A 22,431-nucleotide genomic window follows, 5' to 3' on the forward strand; every position below is an offset into this window, starting at 1 on the left:
TTTTCTCTGATCTGTGTGCAGATAAAATGATCAAAATTCAAGTCCACGTGTCACGACTGAAGAAAGAAAGTGTTGGGGTTTATTTTAACCTATGAATTTAGGGAAGAATTGTAGGTTTTGGTTAGAAACTTTTTTCATATTTATTGTAAAATATTCCTTTAGTCTGCACAGTCCTCACTCAGGAAAGGACTAATGCTTTGTCTGCCCAGTGAAAGCTTGGGTCTTCACTATTTAAAGCATTTCTTGGGCAGATTTACTAGGTCCTTCTTCCATTTTTACAGGTTTTCAGCCCTCGCTGTTCCAAAATCCTCCAGCCTGATGAACAAACCATGTCCATCTACTTTTATATGACAGCTGCAACTTCCCGATGTGATTCAGCTGCTGAATTCTTGGGGAAATTGTCTTCTTCTCTATTCTTTAAAGTGCGATTTCATAGTTCCAATATTCATTATTGCCACAGTGTTATTATTTTTTTGGTGTTTTTAAAAAAAAAAAAAAAAATCATTAAAACTCCATCTGTGTGGAGCTTCAGCTAGAGAGGAGAAAGTGGAAGGTTTGTCCAACTTCTCTAAACAGTTTCACGCCATTAACCTAAAAATATTTGCCGTGTTACATGAGGTGCAAACATATAGATCATACTGCAGGATGCCCAAGTGTTATCTTCACCTCACGTCCGCGAACAGGAACAGGAAAAGTGATAGTTCTGCTTCGCTGCAGAGCAGCATGTAGGAGGTGTGTGTGTATCTTTATGACGAAACCACCGTTTGAAAATACACTGAAATTTGCAGCTGCACCATCGTGGGTAGAAAAAAAAAATCATCCAATAATCAACATTTGAGGTTAAAGCATTCAGGTTCTGAGACTGAGAGTGTAAATGTTGAAGTAACTCAGTCAGAGGGTTTGTCGGCCCTCAGGCAATGTCCTCTGGAATCCACAGGGCAACTTTTAAAGTGCCAGAACTCATAAAATTAATAGCAACGTTGGCTACAATCGGAGCATTTTCACATCAGTTTTGCCACGTTGTGTTATGCTGCTGCCTTATTCTAAACCCTCAAAACAATTGAAGGTCATCTTCATCTCAATCTATAATCAATAACCCAGATTTGGTCAGCAGATTCATCAAAAACTGAAACATTAGTGTTCAGATTTCTGCTCCAGGAACCTTCCATCTCTCTTGATTAGCGTCGGCTGTCTGGATAGAAGAGTCAAGTGTGACCCGGAACCACAGTGATGATGCTGAGCTCCACAGATCCTGAGGGAAGGAAGTCAACCGTCACCGTCTTCATTTCAGCTTCAAAAGACACCTGAAAGCACCAAAAAAGGGATCCACAGTTCAGCCTGAGCTCGGCTGTAATGTTCCTGAGTGGACCTGCCAGAACTCAAACATCCGTGGAGACGCCTGAAAATGGCCGAAGGCTGACGGCCTCCATTCAACTGGACAGTCAGAATATCGACAAATCCAGGTGTGCAAAGCTGCCAGAGGTGCTTCAACAGAGCACCTGATCTTTCTAGAGAGCTCTAATTATTCCTGCTGACTTGAGAGCATCAAACCTGTCAGCTGAGTGTTTTAGAGAAGTGGAGAGAACAGGACCAGAACTCCTGAAATAGAAACGACTCCTGCAACAGTTGAGAGGTTTGAGGGCCGAGGGCGGTCGTGAGCAGCTGTCCCATTCAAGCTACCTGCAGAAATATTCAGGAACAGAAATTTGACTCAAATTTTATGTGGGTGATGGAGGTCGGATCCCAAGCTGAAGGTCTCTTTATTCACAGGTAGAAAATCACCTGAGGCAACATTTGCCTTTTTCTCTTTTAGATTCTTTGACTCAGTGTATCGGTTATATAACATCACATCCCTTTTTCCCTGCTCCCCTCAAATGTATAAACACATAAATTTAGTTTGTTTTTTTATGTAATCAGTTATTTTTCTTTGCGGCAGCCCGTGGATGTGGAATTCCGGTTTTTAAATAACCTTTAAACTATCACAAAAGTACAGCTCTGAAAAAAACCCCAACAGGTCCGTGGAAGCAGCCCTGAGGGACACCTCTTGAGTTGAATTGACAGATTTATGTGGAAGTTCGACAAACGAGTCAGGAACAAAACTCACACAGTCTGTTAATCCACAGTGAAGTTACCATATTTTATTTCTTTAAGTGCCATTCATGCATAATGGGGAAGGGGGGGGGGGGTGGGGTGGGCGGTGGCATTGACAATTCTAATAACACTTGAGTTATTTTACAGCACTAAACGAATACAAAGAGTAGCTGTGTCACCTCATCGGACGACAAAAGTAATAAACCGTGCAATAAACAAAATTAGGACGAGTAGGAGGAAATGAAATACGAGAAATGACAAAGACAAAATTGAAAACAAGAAAAGAAACTGAAAAAAAAACACAAATATATATTATCAACACTGAAACACTGAATGTAGAGCCATAGTACAGAGAAAAGGTAGTGTCACACAAAAAGCCAACGCATTTTCATCACATATATACAATATAGATATATACATACTGTCACCCTCTGATTGGACAATAACAAAATACTCTATTCTTTTACCTCCTGTCTTTTCGGGAATAAGACCCCGCCCCCTGCCTTTAAACCCCATCCCCGAGAGGACAAAAAAAAGAGGGGGGGATGATTGAAAAGACACGTATGTACAAGCACAACAACACACCAGCACTGAATAAAACAGGCCCCGATCAGCAGTACGTGTTGGCAGTTCTCTCCCACATTGTAACAAGGCCTGTCCCCCCCCCCACCCACCCCCAAAAGATAGTAATCTCTCTGGCAGGTACATGTCCGGCGGAATTCAGAAAACTGGAGGTTCCTCACACAAGCAAACGACGATACTCGCGGAGACGTGAACAAACGTGTGATTGTGATCCAGTCATCGGTTTTGCCCCCTTTTTCCCTTTTAGCTGCGCCAGATTCGCTCAGATCACCTCCTCGAAGGGCCGCGGCGCTCCAGTGGTCACGCGTGCGCTCGCCGTCTTCACCTGGAAGAGCCGACACGCGCGCCGACCTTTAATGGCGACAGCTGGCGCCCCCAAGGTCACGGCCTGGTTCACCCAGTTGAACGAAACTCGGAAAAAGGCTTCCACAGGCAAGGCAACCCCCCCCCCCACACACACACGCGCGCGGTGGACTGTTTTTCTTTTTAAAAACACAGACGAAATCATTGCACAAAGACGCAGGTCTGATTGGCAGGAGGAGAGAACAAAACAGCTAGAAACAGAAGTCAAATTCGGGGGACAAAAAAAACAAAAACAAAAAAAAAAACGATGACGGCGCCGAGCTCGAAAGTGCTTTTCATCATTAACAGAACAATATGCATCATCGTAGAAAAGAATCAATGATTGTCAGCCAAACAGGAAATGAGACATCTGGGAAGAAAGGAAATCCTTCCACATTTTGGGAAACACGCTTGTTGAGAAGCATCACCTCCTGTGTGTGTGTGTGTGTGTGTGTGTGTGTGTGTGTGTGTGTGGTAAATATGACACGCCACAATAATCAATGATCTCACCTATTAAACCCATAGGAAAGGTAAACAAAGTAGCCTTGCAAGTGTGTGCAAACAAAGTTTCGGGACTCAGCAAGTCTGCATAACTCTGAATTTGAGGTACTTGATGACAAATACTGCATACGTCCTTTACAACATGTCTGGAGTACAAAGCTGTTTGACTGAAAGGGTTAACAACGTATCGTCACCCAACAGCCCTAATAAGGTCTTTTTGACGGATACTCGCTGCCGATCAGAGCAGCTTTAGACAAGACTGATGCACATCTCAACAAGGCGCTCCTCAACATGTGGGACTGCTCCTTTAAACAAGGACGAGGGGTCGTAGAAACAAAGCACCACAGCGTGAACCAACCAAACGCGTCCCGTTGAATTTGGACAGCTCTTCCCGCCCCCAGAGGTGGGTCTGAGGGCCGGAGGGATAACAGAGTGAGTATGTGACTGCGTTTGGAGCTCCAGAACAGCAGCCGAAGTCAGTTCAGGATGTTTCGTGTGCAAAAAGTTCTTTAATAAAACGTACAGGTAGTGTCTCCAGAGTCCAGCGCCTCTGATTTCTCAGGCCGGCTGTTCTGGACCCATCGTCCCCCTGTTCTGTGCTTGAGAATCCCTTCCTACGAACAAAAAAGTCTCAAATCTAGTCTTTAATCGTCGTGTGCATCTGCTTTTGTGCTCATATAGCAGAGAGATGATTGCAGCAATCAATCATAGCCCTAAAATTACAATCAAACCAAAACACACACAAGCGTGCACGCGGGGACACACTTCATGTACTGCATCGCCAGTCACATTTCTCATTCTGTTATGCTAGCACAAGATCACGCCGTCGCAACAAAACGTTGGACAGATTAAAAATACGAATCATTTGAAAATGCCAGAAGTGACAACGGACGCCGGCGGTGGCGCTGGCTCCTCTGGTGACCTGGCAGATGGAGCAGAAAGGTCTGGAGGGACGAAGCTCACGCCACAAACCCGCGGCTCTTCCGCTGGACGGGCAGCGTCTGCGGTGCCTATTGATCATTAATCACGCCGCCAGGACAAAGGAGAACTGAAATGAACAGACTTTAAACGACATTTATGAAGCGTTTTTCAGATCGTGGCCTCTGTGGCGCCCATCTCCCCCCCCCCCCGGCACTTGGTTACACAACTATTTTAGCTTCAGCCTCATTGATAAAAGCACCACTAAACCACTGAAGCTCACGTGCCCTGAAACGCTGCGACACTGTCACAAAGCAGATGTATTTTGGATTCTAAGCCGCTGCCATGTTGTTGTTGTTTTTATTGATTTTAGAAGCTTCTCTGCAAATTTGATTGTAGAAAATACGATCGGTTCCGAACAAAACCATTTTGACATAATGTAAACTTTACATTTCTCTGCAGGGAGTGATTCCTATTGGCTGACTGCAGTCCGCACACGCCCACTGACGCCATCCGTCAGATTCCATTGGAAACGCTCCCGTTTGAACAATAGGGAGTTGTTAATGATCAACAGGCTGCTCATGTGAGTCAGACTCATTCTAACTCGCTTCTAACTGAATCTGAACTTCTGAAGGAACTTTGTAAACGCTCACATACGTTTGGAGTGATTAAATTTAACAGACCTAAAGGTTTTCCTGCCTTATCATTCTTCTTCATATACATTTGCTTAGTTGTAAATGTCTTACGAGGCAAAAAGGGGGGAAATGACTGTACTTGTTACAGTAAAGAGGATCACAATGAAAAAAAATCGTGCCTGCTGAAACGTTTAACCCTGTTTGACGTCCTGACTATAAACCCACAGAAACTCTCCAACCAGAGCGCGGTGGGGGGGGGGCAACTTCCTCCTGAAAGTGATCAACGAGCTCCATCACATTATTCACAGAGACGGCCTGTGTTTCATAAAAATAAAACCAAATGACTTTTTTTTACTTTAGAGAGACAGATGAGAGATAAACTCATCCGAGAGGCAGCTGAGGCCGATGTCAACACGAGAAGAATTACAAGCTGAACAAGTCGCTCAAATCACATGACAGTTAGAGAGCGGGGAGGGGGGGAGGGGGGGCTGAGGAGGGGGAGCGGTTCACACTTTGGAAGGCTGCTGGCTGGGAGAGAGCGGCGGCTGAGGAGCTGAGGAGCGTGTGGTTTAGACTGAATGTGTTCTACCCGTCCCTAGACAAGTACATAAGCAACCACTGGAACGTGTCCCACTAAATACGATGATTGTCTTCAAAGTCACGGTAGTTATGTTTCTCTTTTGTAAAAATTGCAGGACTTTGAAAGGTGTCTTTTCCTCCAAAACGGACGCGCTGAACATTCTTCTGCGGTGGAGCCGCGGTGGACCCCTCCCTCCCTGTCCTCCTGCAGTCCGTCTCAGCCGGGCTCCCTCTGGCTTCCACCTTCTGGCTGCGAGAGGCCTGCGACGGGCTAGACGATGGAGTCCCAATCAAAATCATCCTGGATGTCATCGGCTGGCATGCGATGCATCTGGAAGTTTCTAGAAGGTATCATGTGCTGCTGGTTCATCTGTGCGTGATGTCCTGGGGAGGGAACAGCAGGCATTCCGTTCAGAACGGTGGGAATGAGGACGAACACAAGCTTTGTCCATCTGTTTCTCCCTCACCTGTCATTGTGGGCCCAGTGGTGCTCATTGGGGGCATGTGGGGATATCCCGGAGGACCCATCATGGACATACTCTGTCTGGAGTCCATGTAGAGATTTCCTACACAGAAAACAACAACAAAACATTCATCGTTGACATGCTGTAAAAGCCCTGGTCACTCTTTTTTATGATTTAATTCAACAAAGGTGGTTTACGTCACAAACAGTGAAACTTTAACACGAACCCTCATATTAGAAGCTTGTGGCTTCTAATATGAGGGTTTGCAGCCATTACTTCAACCAAACGGGGAGTTTTGCCCACTCTTCCTGGCAGAACTTCCTCTCAGAAACCAGTTGAGAGGTTGGAGGGACAAACAACATCGCCAAAACATTTGACCTGGATCAAGGTCCTGACTCTGACTGGGCCAATCTAGAGTACCAATCCCACTGTAGTTTGGCCGGAATGTTTCGGGTCATTGTTTTGATAAATAACCCACACTCGTCCCGGCTCCACCTCCCTGGCTGATGGCAGGACTCTGATGATAAGCTGGACAATTCATGGTTCCTTGGATAAAATGGAGAGGTTGAGGTGCAGAAGCAGAAAAGCAGACCTAGACCTTCACATCTCCACCATCATGCTTCACTGTTGGAGGAGGGTTCTTTTCTCCAAGTATGTTGGCTTTTGATTGTGACCAAATAATTCTATTTGAGACGTCTGTCCAGAGAATGGACTTCCAGAAGGCCTCTGGTTTGCCCAAGTGCTCCCTGGGAAAATTGAAAGAGGGTAGCTTTGTTCTTTCCTGAGAGCAGCAGCACTTGCTTTTGTCCCAGATGCGACCAAAAAGGTCTGCAACTCTCTAGAGGTGACGTGTTGGTTGCCCTTTATCGGATTTTGTATTTTTGTGGTGCTTCTGGTTGATAGTTTTATGGGCGTCCACTTCTAGGCAGAGTCGCTGTCATGTTGAAGGCCCTCAATTTGGAAATGATTTGTTTTGCAGTGGATGGCTAGAGCTGGAATCTTTTGGAGATGGTCTTATCGCCCTCCTCAGGTTGATGGGCTGTCACTACCCTCTTCTCCATGTCCTCACATAGCTCCGTTCCCGAGGGGGGTTCACTTACTTTTGTACATGCACTAATTCCATGTTTCCTGTCGTTTTTAGGCTACTTATAGACATCCCATTAATCAAGCACATGCAATTGATAAACATATTTCTGACATTTCATACATAGCAACCAGAGATGACAAAAAAAAATAAAAATCATGAAACACCTAAACTGCTCAAAGGGGTTACATACCTTTCCAGCACTACTGTATAAATTTAGCATTCTGACAAAGGCAGATCTATCGACTATCTGTCTGCAGCTGTTCACACACAGAGCTGCAACTAAGGGCTCAATTTAACTAAAGTGGTCATAAACCAAAAAGGATTGTAATCACTGACATAAAGGCGACGCTGTGCAAAAATGCTGATGATTGTTAGACAGGAGAAAATGCAAATGAGCTGGATTCATCAGACAGAGCCCTTATGTGTTCGTTTCTGGAGACGTTTAAGATTAGACTGAATTAATCGATGCAAAGACACAACGAGATCTCATGGTAACAGTGACTATTACGTATGTCTGGTCATATAATGATGCGCTGAGTCACCGTGTGAATATTTCACCTGCAGGATGTGGATTGTTAATCTGTAATAAATCTGCCCGGAAAGTCAAAAGAAGCTCGCGAGAACTACAAAAATTCAACCAAATGCAAACTGGGAAGAGGAGAGGCTGTGTTTCACCTGTGTTAAGGTGCTGGCTGGGTTTGTTGGGGTGCATGGTGCCGTGACAAACAGGAGGCTGTACTGCTCCCAGTGGCGGGATTACACCTGTGCGGGCAAAGAACTGGTTGATGGACGAGCACAGGTCTGCAATCTGAGTGGGCTCCAGGGACCAGTTGTTCAGTTCTGCTTGTCTCATACTATCTCTTAATCCTTGGAAATATAAAAAAACAACAACAAAAAAACAAAAACAAAGAAAGGGTTAGTGATGTCATCTCTCTGTGTTGAAATACTTTTGTGACAATGAAATGTATGACAGACTGTCCAAAAACTAATTTACAAACATAAAGAGGAAAAACTTTGGTTGCACTAAATACTCATTATTTCAGCAAACTTTGGTGGGTTATATTTAAAAACACCCTACCTTGCAATCCTAGGCTGTAATTGGATAAACTGACCTGCTGAGCTCACTGTTTTGATAATTAAACTTGAAGCCAGTGTTATTTAATTGAAGAGCTCAGTCTAATTAAACTCATAATCAACTCCACTGTGTCAACATTTTAGCGTTCAATCAAAAGCCTGGACATAACTCCCAGCTCCTCACATTAAACAGCTTCTCTGACTCTTAATCTCTAAACCAGAAACAACAAACAGGACGCTATCATTTCCACACAATTTGTCAATGTAACTGCACCTTGGAAAGGTGAAAGGTCGACATCAGCCCAGTTATAGCTGCTAGCAATACGACAGCTTTCTTTCAGTGCATCCAGATTTGGGTACCAGTCAGACAGTAAACCTGCAACACACACAGGATACTGACTGTAACAATACAGCATTAGAAGAATACAGTATCTTGGGCTACAATACCAAGCTTTGCTCCAATTAGGATTATAAGAAAATAATTTTCTACCAAAATGGAGGCTGGGGTCTAATTTCAAATGGATATTTTTTCACTGTAGCCATTCTAATGACTCTCTTAGCTCCCGTAGTGCTAAATGAACCAAATAAGTTTATCGGGCTTTAAATCGATGCAGTGCTGAATCATGGCCGCTAGGAGGAGCCAGTCAACTCTCAGAAAAAAGCGGACTGGTTTGATGCAGTATTGCTTTGTTCTCACCACAGCAAATATAATAAATCGGTGGTGATTTACTCTTCGTAACATTTAGGGATTTTCCTTCTTTGTTACAAATTCCACGCACTGATTAAGGACTCTATTCAGCCATTTGTTTTGAACACGTGTGTGTGATGAACAAGATGAGCAGTAATGTTGGCTCGGTGGATGATGATGGCGGTGGAAGGTTTTACCTGTGTTGCAGGCCATCTGTTGCTGGGTAGGATGGGGTTGGTGGGAGAGGCTCTGATGCTGCTGTCCGTGTTGAGAGGGGTGCTGGCTGTGCTGCGTGTGCTGGGAGGGATGTGGCGCGTGTTGCTGTGGGTGCTGACCGTGGGCTGGGTGCTGCCCGTGCTGAGAGTGTGCAGCGTGCTGTGGGTGCTGGCTGTGCTGGGTGTGTTGGGTGTGTTGGCTGTGTTGGTTGTGGGGGCCGCCGTGCTGCGGGAGGTGCTGCGCGTGGGGTGAGCCGTGGCCGGGGTGGGCTTGAGCCGGATGGGAGAGGGGCACCTGGCCGCTGCTGCCAGAGTGGTTGTTTGGGTGACTGTTGGACTGGTTATTTGTCAAGCTGTTTGGAGTGTTGATGGTGCCACTGGGAGAGTGCTGATAGGAGCAGGAGGTGTGAGTCTGTTGGGAAGAATCTGACGGTATACTCATCAGGCCTGGAAATCAAAAAACAGGTACAAAAGGCCGTTAACAGCCGCAACAACAACGGCAGCTAAATAAACTAGCATTGGACACATTTTTGTGGAGGTTTTCGCAGGTGACAACAGATGGTGGACTTCTCAGTAAGTAGAGTTGCCCTAGCTTCAGGTTGTACTGAACATTCTAGAATCCATACGTGGCTAGAATTGGAGGAGTGCCTGGTTTCATATGTTAAACCTGCATGAAATGCTCCGTGTGTCTGGGCCTGCCATTGTAGTTCTGCACTTGAGACCTACCAGCTGCCATTTTGTTGTGCTGGGGAATGACTCAGCATTGGTTTTGTCTCTTGGGTTCACGAGCTGCGGCCTTCATTGCATCTTCTCTCCAGCTGTACAAAGCTGGACTGTCTTTGACAAATGCTCCGTACCGCTCTGCTCTTGAGCAGACACGACTGGAGCACGGACATCTGCGCTCTGAGCTGCAATCATCCGAGTGGTGGGGAGTGGTTTGAGAGGCCCTGTCCTTCACAGCTTTGGCACAGTAAACCTATTTCACTGAAGTGCTTTTAGAGCTGACTCTGGCCCTGCACCTTCACAATCAGCAAGTAACACTCACTGCAGGGGTGACAAAGGTGCATCTCTTATCAGCAGAGAAAGCCCATTGTCCAACCAGGGAAATACAGAAAGCAATTAACGCAGCACCAGAATAATAATGCGAGCTCATTACCTATTATCAAAGCCACTGAATTAGCTCACTGTCTACAGCGGCAGAGTGTGAAATCCTCTAGCTCGATTATTTATGCTTTTTAATTGCTTGAGCTTGTCTGACTAGGAGATTTCATTCTTATGCACGTTGAAAAAGGTAACAACTTTCAACTAATGAAACACAGATGATAGATTAAAGGAGAGGAACTCTTTGAAAACATTAGCATGAAGCATATTTGATTTGTGAAAGTAGGTTATACACAAAAAAGCTCACTGTACTTTGCTCGTGAAGCACTTGTCGGGAGCTCTTTGTTCATCGGATTATAAGCAAAAATGTATTTTATTTCAACTGGGACCAACAGGCGCTTGGAAGGCTGTGCTTGATCCATCACTACGTATCACATCCCCATCATTATGACAAACGAACCCCACATCTAACGCTTTTAATAGGCACTTGGACTGCTGCTAACCTCTTCAACTCTTGATGAAATACAGCCCACATGTAAAAACATTTCATGTTTGAAAATATAAAAAGGGGGAAAAAAACCCATTAAATGAACGCAATAACACTATAATCTTTACATCCACAAATAAAATATTCAATATCAAATGAAGCCTCTTCCACGGGTCAGGAAAAAACACCAGTAGGATGCTGCTCGTTACAACAACACCAACAGCAGTAACACGTTTTGATAAATGGCGATCTCATGACACCACTCACCTTGTTGGTTAAAGGTCTGCTCAAAAACAGACTTGTAAAGGCTGCGGAAGGAGGCACTGAGATCTTCAAATTCAGAGAACAGGAGCTTATCCCTGTCGGGCATGTTGTACTGGGACTGAGGAGGCTGCTGGAGGCTCATAGGCTGGGACACAGGCTCTGGGTGGTTGGTCACCTGGACAATGGAGGAAAAACAAAAAAAACAACCTGTATGTAGATATTTTGTGCAAATGGATGATTTTTCCGTGAATGTTTCCAGCAAATATGACAAACGAGGATGTAATTGACTGTGGGGGCACTGGAACAACGTTCCCGCCGATGGGGCACAAGTCAACAGAAAAGAGCAATTACACATCTTACGCCAATATAGAGATCTTTGCTCACACATTAGCTTGCATAACATTAATAGACCAACTCAAATGGTCACAAAGCCAATTCACAGGTGGGCAAGAACACTGCATTTAAAAAAAAATAAAAATAAAAAAAAAATAAAAATAAAAAATCAATAGCAATTACAAAAATAAGCAAACATTTTATCCATGTATTTGTGTGGGCAGTCAGTGTTATGCACTGGCCCTGGGTGTCAAGCGAAGAGCGATGCTCCACTCCAGCTCCAAAACTGTCTCCCAGCTGCTGCACACTAAGAGGAGGGATGCAAAAATCAGTAATATTTTACAACGCCTGCCCTGACCCATTCCCACTGTGGGCTAGCATAGCAAAAGAGGTCACGTCCGGGTTTTGATCCCAACATCTTTCTCTTAGAGCGTGTGGGCAGTTTCCAAAAATGCATGGCTCGTCTCTTTGCGGAGCGAGGAGGTGATAATAGAAGCACAATATTTACTGTGAGCTGCTGCTGCTTCTGCTGTTAGACAGAAAGGGAGAGCGAGCAAGAGCGAGCGCACATCCATCAGGCCGAGCCGATCGATGCTCAGAGCCTTGAGCGGGGAGCACTCGAGGAAGCGGGAGGACCACAGCAAAGAGGGGCATCTCTGGTGGGAGGACATCAGAAGAAGTGCTTCTCTTTGTCTGATTTCCAGGAGCGTGCACATCTCTCTCTGTTTCCCTTAACCCTGCTTCTGATGCTGTACTCCAGCGCATGTCCACCCTGAACCTCGGTCTATTGCTGGTTATGGCTGTGCTCCTCTGAAGAAACCTCGGGAGGCTCAGCTGAAATATGAAATGACGTACACTTTCGGCATGTGTCAGAGCCCTCCTTTTCTCTCGTTGTAATCAACATGGCCGTGCCGTCATGAGAAAAATGAATAAAAACAATGTAAAATTTGGTCTGCATCCACACACGTCTAAATATCCAATTGAGAGAATTTTTAAAAATGAAATACTAACATCCAAATTTATAAGCTCAGCTTGATCTCATCATTCAGGGAAACAGCAATGCTGCTTAGACCTCCCAAAATAACCGTTTCTGTGGGATCGCCCTCTCGGATCTCACCGGTGTGTAGCTGTGCACGCTGTTGAGATTGACGGATGCGAGACTCTGATCAGACAAACTGTTGTTAAGGCTGCTTCTTGGACTGTCGCTCCCTTCCTGGTCTGTGTTGTACAACGCCACCTGAAACATAGATGTGCACATCAGCTTTTTCTTCCCGCCTCGCACACACATGAACATCGACGCAAACAGCATTTATACATTGATGAATGTCACGCCCTCGCTCTCTGATGATAGATCATGACAGCATTCTTTCCAGATAATGGATGTGCTCTGAAGGCAATGTCACTATATAGTTTAACAGTGTAATTTAGAATAGAAACATAAAGCCTTAAAATGTGCATGCTGCATGCAATGACATGTCTTAACAGCAGCGCACTTTGTCTTGTAAATGTGTGTGAGTGTGAAAGAGAGAGACCCACCACAGTCTCTGAGGGGGTCCGGCTGAACATGTAGAGGGAATCTGTATACAGCTAAGACATTCCCATCACTAAAGGTCACACTATAGGCATTGTCAGTCGCATCTGCTCACCAAGCACAAATCCATTTGGGACAGCTAACCAAGGACTCCAGAGCAACCAAGACGCTGACCTTTCAATGTAGCAGTAAAACTAGTCAAACCACTTCAGGATGGCACTCTTAATTATCGTCTGACAGACTCTGCCCTCCACCCTATTAAAATAATATGTGCCATCAGGCCATTAGGACAATATCAAGGGTGATGAAAATAATGCACTTAATGACACCCACAGAGAATAGACTCCGTGTTGGCTTGGTTGTGAATTGGGAACAAAGTGACACACTGATGGTGGAATTCCAAGATCGACGTGTGTGTGTGTGTGTGTGTGTGTGTGTGTGTGTGTGTGTGTGTGTGTGCGTGTGTTGGATGCCTCAGCCTGCGACTGAGTGAACCACGGTGGCTTCTGCTTATCACTGTGCAGAACAAAGTGGGCTTTGTGCTCGCTACTATGAAACAGCAACGACAGTGGCGTAGCTTCTCCCTGCGCCCTGCCTCTGAGGAGCAGCACTAGAACGAAGCCTCTTGTCTTTCTGCTGAGGTGAAATGAGTTACCACGGAGGCCACGAGGAGGACAAGAAATTTAGGCAGCCACTCAGGCCATCGTCTCCTCCTCTGCCTGATTCTTTAGCTGACCGACATGCTGGTAAGATTCCAGGACCCACACGTGCAAAGAGAGTGAGTATTTTAAACTTCTAATAAGGAGCATGGCTCCTGTGCTGCTAGGATAGAGGCAGGAATGTTTTGCCTACAAAAAAACAACAATGCAAATACTAAAACCATGCAACACTATACAAGGAAAAAGACTGGGAGTGGGGGTATAGCAAGAGAATCTCATTAGGCAACACGACTACTCTCCTCTAATAAAATGTGGGCTTTGCTCTAGTATCCATTAGTATGAATGCAAATTCAATGAGCAGCAGATACTCAAAGCATAAACATTTTCAGGAAAATCAATCCAACACTGCCAACAGGACACTTCAAAACATACAGTAAATGACACCGTAAAATCTTAAAACTGCCTTTAAGTCTCTCAACACAATTATTTCTGCTTAATTCACCGACAAAGTGAGATGAGTCCAGTAAAGTGTGATTTCCACAGACCACATGGCCCCAGGAGTGAAGACACAAACCTACTCAAGCAACACACATCACACACACACACACACACACACCCACACACACACACACACACACACACACATAGCCAAAGCCCTATTCCAGCAAAAAACATAAAAGCATATGCAAACATATAACACATACTGCTTTAATGCTACAGATGTGTCTAAAACAAACAGACACACAGACATAGACACGCACACGCAGATAAATGCACACACATACACACACACACACAAAGCAGACAGGCAGGCATGCTCATACAGGCAGAAGTGGCTCCACAGTAAATACTGTGCATGGTGTTAGCTAGCAGGCAAAGGAGTCAGAGTGCTATTCTTAGCAGTGAATTAAGTAAAAAGCCAGAGGTGTCTTTAACATCGAGGCTTAATCTGGAGCATAAGACGTGGATTATGAAATCAAAGCAAGATTGGCCCAGGTGTCTCCAACAATGGCAGCTAACGTTCTGCACAATCTCTGCCTGAGCAGACGGGGAAAGGCAGGGAGGATAGAGGTATACGGGAGAAAAAAGAAGAAGGCAGACCAAAGTATTCATCAACAAACAATTCCAACAAATCCTGCCTTTGCCTTTATGATCATCCCCCCCCCCCCCCCCCCCCTGCCGAAGTTTCTCCACATTCCCGCTTATGGTTCGAGCTACCTCAAAAGCTAACCTTTATTAGGTGCTGAGGATTCTGGTGTGTGAGAATGGCAAAAGAATAAGAGTGAGGAATGTGTGGCAGGAGAGAGAAAGAGATTCTTGCTGGTTCAGTAGTCTTGCCAACATCTCCAATTGGTCTATCTGAGAAGGCGGGAATGAGGGAGACAGACTGGAATAGAAAGGGGGAGAGAGGAAAACAGAGAGAGGGAATTCCTGTGGCTTGGCACATTGCACCAAAGGAGGCGTGGCCTGTTGTGTGTTTATAGTGTAAGACGGTGAGAAACAAGCTCTCATAGGACTTACAGCCTCATCTCTTGCTACCACACTTTGTCTTTTGCACATGTTCTCACTAACGAGTTTTTATGCAACCACACAAGTACAAACCCCCCAACACACATGCACAAACACCCCGCTGCCTTCCACAGTCCTTCGAACCGTTGCATTTTGTCTCGATGTAACAGCTTCTGCTCGTTTGCCCTGCTGAGCTATTTGACGGGAGGTATTTGTTGGCAGGAATCCAGACTGTGAACCATCAGTTCTTTACATTAGTGCCTCATTAGACTGTCACTGCCAGTGGAGGCTGGTGCTGCAAGTGCTTATTGTGGCAATCACAGAGGGAAACGGGGTCAACTTTCCTCACACTTGGGCCTATTAATCTGTCTGCTGCAACCAAGGGAAAACTGCACGCAGCCCCACCTCGTCGCTTCTGACACGCACTAAATAGTTAGATCACTTATATTCTATAGGCTACACCGACACTGTTAAATATGCACGCGTTTACTTTGATGAACACCCACGGTCATGTTAAACATTTTTTTAGTAATGCTTGCAACAAATGAATAAGCCGCTCTTGTATGCTTTTTAAAAGTGCACCTGAGATCTGCCCCCACTGGGTTCAGAGGATGAGAGCTTAAGGTTAAAAAGCCTGTTTAAAATTGTGAGTGAGCAGCACTTTCGCAGCTAATAGCCCGCAGTCCCTGTGGTTTTGCTTTGTGACAATCAAGTGTTTCCAAGTTTTACCATTATCAAAAAAAAAAGGTTAGAAAGAGTTGATTAAACGTCAGAAAAGATGCTAATATGAAATGTGGTCACACAGGGATAGAAATCTAAGCCACAACCTCTACTACAGGTGCAAACACACAAACCCCTGCACCACATGTAGCCTGTATCTTGTTGCAAGTTTGCACAGACTGTAAGACCTATCAGGTTGCAACATGCTGGGTTGCAGACTGAGCATCATATTTCATTGCTGAAGACAGAAACCTGCTCTTAGTTTTTGTTGAGAAGAAGGTGTTACACTGCTGATGGTCATGTGTTTTGGTGTGGGTTGCATTGTAGAGAAGCTTTAGGCACATGAACATGTGATGGTGTGTGTGTGTGTGTGTGTGTCTGTTTGTGTGTATCCTTCAATCGAGTGCTGCTCTCTCTGTGGGGAATAGTGCTGTAGGAGGTTGGAGAAGTGGGTGGGGTCAGGGTGCAGCCGTGTAGCCAGGTGTGTGTTGGAGCTGGAGGCTGGATGGCTGGCTGGAGTACCTTGTTAGTCACAGTGTTGATTGCCAGCGTTGGAGAGGCACTTCCAGAGATCATACACTCCATCCCTAAAGACTCAGACTCCAGGCTGTATGGCGTAGAAGCCTGTGGGGGTTGGGGATGGTGTGTGGAGGCAGACAAAATATAAAGAAGAAGAAAAAAAAAAATCAACACCATCCAATTATCAAACACATGAATTCCCACTGCAGATTGCAAAACCTAAATGATGTCTGCGTCAAATCGCTATTCTCAGACCACATGCCGACAAGGGGAGGAAGAAAGAAGTGCACGGATTTTTAGACGACAGACTTGCACCTTTATTTAGGTCACATTTGAACTGTGACTTCTGAGAAGATGGAAACATTGTTACAAGCCCTGGAAATGCGCGTTAGACTACACAGGTATAAGAGGTTTGTACATCTATTCTTGTTACGACAACTGCAGCTTAAACTTTCCCCTCAGCTCCATTTAATGAAAAGCTCTGAGCGTTAACCAGGATGTCAGGAATGACAAAAACACCCAACGCACTGAACACCACTTCGCCAGATACACTGGTTGTGTTGGGGAGCTCCGCCATGCTCGTCTCTGAAAAGTGCTTACTATAAGAGGATTGGCTGCCAACAATACCGTTTTTAATTCATGATAAATATAAATGAGATTTCACGAACCTTCAAATTCAGTGTCTCACACCGTTAATGGAATATTTTGAGGGTGACAGTGTTAGATAGGGAAGAAGGGGCATGACAAGCATGTTCTGCTGCAAACACTCTTCTACTGGCTGCATTCTTTTGTGTTGTGCTGCATCAGGGGCTGCAAATATGAGAGCCGCATAATAAAAACTTCTTTTTTTTTTTTTTTTAAACCTTCAGCATTTGGAAACTCGCAGCTGTAAAGACGACGATTTCACTGAATTTGAAAGAACTGTTGTGCAGCAGAATGACTGCATTACCGGACTGTTGACTTTTACAGCACGGAGCCTTTATGCTCGTGTGTGTTACAAATATTGCAGTATGAATCTTTCTGCATCGCCTCTGGTCAGCTGGGAAGCAACAGACAAGAGAGTGTTCTGTCGGGGGGCCCTAGGGCCAGGTCAATCTGAGCGGCTGACTAAAACCCACTACTTCTGTTTGTAACATGGGATAAGATTCATCCATAATTAAAGGCATTCCTGTTCAGAGGACCTAGCACAGCTCCGCATTAATTGATGTTAAAGGGGGGGTGGGACAAGAGAGTGCAGAATGTGAGGTATATAATGGTTGCCTGGGGCATAGTTTATTAATAAGGACCCCACTTCATGACAGGGTGCAGGGAGAGGCAGTTACATAAAGTCTGTCTGTGCACTCCAAAGCCTCTATGTGGGAGATAAAGCAGGGAAAACAGACATACAGAGATGCACAGGTGATCAGCCAATCAGTTTCAACCGAGATGCTGCCAGAACAAAAGCTCCTCGACTACTCACCCGCTCACCAGACCTTGGCCTTTTCTTCGGCCGTGTAGGTAAGGCATCCTCCTTTGGGTTGGTGTCAATAGCCCAATAAGAGCCCTGTACACATAAATAATAAAATGCTGTTAGTCACGTTTTTGTCCATGTGAGATATGCAGAGATGTCTCTCTCCTGACATTTTAGTACAGGAGCTTTCTGTCCTGGCAAATGCTGCTTACACACTTTGGAAAATGTGAAAACAAGGAGCGCTAATGTAAAGTGGTGTCATCTGTCTAAGCTCCAGCTTTCATTTGAGCTGATAGCTGTGAGCTGGAGCATCAAGTAAGTGGTTTTTTTTGTTGGTGTTTTAATGCTCTTAAATGAAGGCTGGTGAGGGCAGCTCATAAGCCTTTCTTGGAGCTGTGTTTCCTCAGCCTCAGGTACTGAATCAGTGCTGTTTGGCAAGGATGAAGACTCTGTGGGAGCAGCAAGGCAGTCTGGGCAATGCAACCTCCTCTGTGCTGCTTTCTTCTAAGGGCCAAGAGAGGCTAATCAAGAAGAGGAAAGCTGGGCCTGGATCAGGGCCTTCAGCAAGTAATTCCACAACAAGGCTGCATTATTTCACTTCACATTCAGCAGCACTTGATTTATTTTCAATGAAATCCACAAAAACGCAGCTCACACCACTTTTCTTCAACCGCCAAAACCTACAACTTCGTAATAGTTTGAATACTTAATATGACCCGAGATAAATTCTAAATTTTCTGCGTAGGGTGAGATCATAACCTTTAAAATCGCTTCGAGAGATGAGCAAATGATTTCATCTAAATATTTATTCATAAAACACTATTCTCCTGTTCATAGAGGCAGATGTTAAAACGAAAAGCCAGAGTTTGGCCTATATTCATCGGGGTCTTAAAATTACAAGTTTTAATACTTGCAAGTCTTTGGAGTCAATTAATATTTTCCTCGGAGGCGAGAATAATTCACAGCACAATCAACCCGAGATGAAAAAGATCTGGCACTGATAACCTCCACGGGAATGCAGTGGCGACCTATTACATTTGTGATGTTTTCATTAAAACGCACTGGAAATACATGTAAAAAGGTAACGACATAAGTGCCTCTATGTGTCATCTGCTGACTTCAAAATGAAGGTTAATTTAGGGCTTACAGATGCAGATGTTGCACAAGAAAACATCACAGAAACAATGTCAGGCTTGGTGGTGTTTATTTTAATTGGGGGGGGTGGGGGTGGATAGTTAAGCCTCGTGGGAGGGACTTTCTGTGTTTCCCTGCATCCACTAGAGTTGGTAGATAATGCTCATTAAAAATCATTAAATTATTCACAAATATACAGCAGTAATTCTAAGTCAAATGTGTCCATAGTGTCTGTGACTACACCACAGTCAATGTTCTCTGCAGCCACTAACAAAGGTAAGTGCACAACCAAAGCCCAACAGATCCTATTATGAGATCTAGTCTCTTCCCATGACTGACCTGGATCATTTTCATACATCAACATAAATTACGCCATAAAGTTCCTCTTTTGTGTGTAAACAGAGTGAAGACAATCAAACAAGCTCATCCTGGAAAGTCCAGGCTGAGACAATTAAAATCGAATCATTAACAGTAACCTCTACCTGAAGTAAACAGGGTGTGTAAGTACACACTGTGTCATCTCCAACACCATCTCAGAGACAGACAGACGGATGGAAAGCAGCACGACTCCCCTATCTCATCCAACCAGCAGTCTTCATATTCCTGCTACATTACAATATTGATGCAACGTATCAAGAGCGGCTAGCGCCCCTTTGAAGTCGTCTACGGGGGAGGGAGAGAGTGAGGAAAATTCCAAATTAAACATTAAGGATGCGTGCATGTTGGCCATGCATTTGGAATGGGATCCATACAGCAATAGATTATTTTGTATTTAGTGGAGCAGCTCCCAGGAGTGTCAATATCAGAGGATTACAGCAAAACATGAAATTAGCATTCAGTCCCAGTCCTCTATAAAGCTAGGCGCAACACTGTGTGTGTGTGTGTGTGTGTATCTGACTCTTTATGTTGTGTTTCCTGACAGTGCCAGGACGAAATCTGGGTTAGGCCACATATGGCAGAACCTATACACACTATAATGATACCAACAGGAGCTGAGGTTCCTCCTTTATGAACTACTCATTGGAACGATTTACACTATTTATCAGGTAGCTACAGAACAGAATAGCTTGAGATCAAATCTACATGTTGGACTTAAACAGAACCCACAGACTGGAGAGCGAGCGAGGCCCGAGTTCAGCACCTTGTGTAAATACTTCAGGGATGTTTGATTGTCAAAAATGACCTGATTTGTAACCTGCTATGGCCTCATCTCTCCCAGCATTTGACCGACCCACCTACATATGTTGTCTGTGGTCCAGAAAACTACTCTTTCCTCGATTGTAAATGCAATTCTGTGGGGGTGGGAGGTTCATAATAGATTAAAAGCATGCCATGGATTTTCAGACTGTCAGTCCTGGCAGACATTCAGTGGTAATATTTTCCAGCAGAGCCAGGATAATGGAGATAAAAATAAGGTGCCAAATCTAAAGGTAAACATTTTCTCCTTTTGAATTACCTTATTATGATGCATGCAAAGCATCAGAATAATCTTTTAAAATCTCACCTTTCCTGGGTCATCTTTGGAGCGAGGCACTTTGAGAAAACACTTGTTCAATGAGAGATTGTGCCGTATTGAGTTCTGCAGAGGAAGAGAAAGAGACAATTTAAGAAGATGCAAACGAGTCCGTACAAATAGCATGGAGACACAATCGCTGTGAGCAGCTCTAATAGACGTGAACTGCTGGTATGTATTATCAGGGTTGAATTGACACTGCATTTGTAGAAATAAGCTCATTTAAGCTGTGTGACATGCAGCCTACAACAGTGTGCAGATTTTCATCTGTTGATAACAGACCAATCTGTGGACGAAGCCATGATGATGCAAGAGCTTTCATCATTGTCCAATAACCATCATTCTAGTTGCACAAATACTGAATTCCACGGGTGCCAAAAATAGGAGCCAGAAGGAATCCCACACTTGGGATGGTTACTGATCCCAGACTCTGGTATTAATTAATGCTGCAGTGAGCTCCTCTGGGGCAGGAGATAAATTATGTAGATCATTTGGAAAGTTAACTCATTAGAGTGTTACAAGCTACTCCGCTGTGGTGAAGAGGAAGGCTCGTCCAGCAGCTGCCTGATTAGGGAGGTGGGCTGAAGTAGCCAAGAGGGCTGGTGAGCGATGCTCCTGGACTGGGTTAACCAGGTACAGTGACGCTAGGAGGACCAGCTGGAGGCAGGCCAGTGGGGGCTCACAAGAGCCGGTGGAAGTGTGGAATATTCTCTACTCCACTTTATAGAGCTGAATTGACAGATGGTCACACTGAAAAGCTGCAGGATTGATTCTCTGAAGTGCTTAATGAATTTGAGAGGTGTGTGTGCGTGTGTGTGTGTGTGTGTGTGTGTGTGTGGTTGGGGGGGATTGGGAGATGCTGCTTGTTCAACAGTAAAGGCAATTATACCACAGGGGGGCTGACAATGAAAGTCTCATTGTAATACTGCAAGTTTCACACTAGAATGTAACACAGAAGGGGAAAAAATGCTTTGAGGGAAATTTCAGAGGGGACTTCGTTTAGTTGTTGAGCTGGGAGGAAATTATGAAAGAAAGCTATTATAGGTATAAAACGTCACAGACTTTTTAGTTTTCCTCAAGAAATTCATTTCAGCAAAAGCAATTGGACCATTTCATGTGCACAGACCTGTCAAACCTTACAGTCGGCTGCAAATATAACAAAGAACAAAAAAAAGGACTAGCTGTTGATCTAAATCTGCTCATTTCTGTCCCAGCTGCACCTCCGAGACTTGATACAATTTTGCTGTTGCTTCTACTGGGCCTAGTGAGCAACCGTCTACATTACTGGCTTTGCTGCTACTGTGCAAGTCACGATGAATCACTACCGTCCCAAACACTTGGTTAGCATTGAAATGACGCAACAGCAGAACAGAAAACGACACATATCCAACACGATAACAACAGACCGTGGCAAGCAATACAGAAGCCAGCACATTACCCCTACATCAAACCAGAAAAGCTATTTTGAAATACCCGCATTCTCTCATGAGAAGTTATCATTTGCATCTGCAAAAGAGTGAAAAGTAAGTTGTCCATTGAATTTTGATGCTCTGGATTCCGGAGAAACTTTGACCAACCTAGTTGGTTATGTAACCTTGTCTTATTCTTGTCTATGTACTGTATCCTACAGGCGTAAACCACAGTATTGTTTTGAAATGGGAGCACAATCTATATATGTTGTTAAAGATATTAGTTTCAGAATTAGACAAAATTTGCAGCACAAAATGGTCCTAAACTTTGTCCTGAACTGCAACATTATCTTTATTATGTGCAGATACACCAGTTATTCCTGAACTTTTACAGCCGGACTACACCAACAACAGTACCAATATGCAATTCTTGTCCATCTTATGCACATTCTGTCCTTTAGTTTGTCACAATGATTTAAAAGGAATCAAACAAGGTCACCACAAGTGTGGTCGTGCGTTTAACAAGCTACTTTAAAACCATGTTTGACGGGTGTGTCGAAGTGGGAGGTGTGATAATGCCAAACACAATTCAGAGCCACAGTTGTTTTCTTTAAAACCTCAAAGTT

The 22,431-nt window shown here is 44.4% G+C and overlaps 1 protein-coding gene across 2 annotated transcripts in view; it reads right to left on the bottom strand.

The window, feature by feature from the left end:
- Nucleotides 1-2,122: 2,122 nt before the first annotated feature.
- foxj3 (forkhead box J3) overlaps nt 2,123-22,431 on the bottom strand; it is a 54,012-nt gene continuing 33,703 nt past the window's right edge. Inside the window, exons 3-12 of one of the 2 annotated variants that reach the window (XM_029826361.1) lie at nt 20,388-20,462; nt 17,759-17,842; nt 16,303-16,404; nt 12,479-12,598; nt 11,032-11,203; nt 9,159-9,623; nt 8,548-8,649; nt 7,875-8,066; nt 6,116-6,214; nt 2,123-6,032 (exon numbers count right to left, since the gene is read on the bottom strand). In XM_029826361.1, coding sequence (XP_029682221.1) covers nt 5,920-6,032; nt 6,116-6,214; nt 7,875-8,066; nt 8,548-8,649; nt 9,159-9,623; nt 11,032-11,203; nt 12,479-12,598; nt 16,303-16,404; nt 17,759-17,842; nt 20,388-20,462 — 1,524 coding nt within the window. In that variant the 3' untranslated portion in view covers nt 2,123-5,919. The remainder of the gene's footprint in view (nt 6,033-6,115; nt 6,215-7,874; nt 8,067-8,547; nt 8,650-9,158; nt 9,624-11,031; nt 11,204-12,478; nt 12,599-16,302; nt 16,405-17,758; nt 17,843-20,387; nt 20,463-22,431) is intronic. The other variant, XM_029826362.1, reaches the window with a different exon arrangement.

This window comes from Takifugu rubripes, chromosome 19, assembly GCF_901000725.2.
Source record: "Takifugu rubripes chromosome 19, fTakRub1.2, whole genome shotgun sequence".
NCBI classification, from domain to species: domain Eukaryota; kingdom Metazoa; phylum Chordata; class Actinopteri; order Tetraodontiformes; family Tetraodontidae; genus Takifugu; species Takifugu rubripes.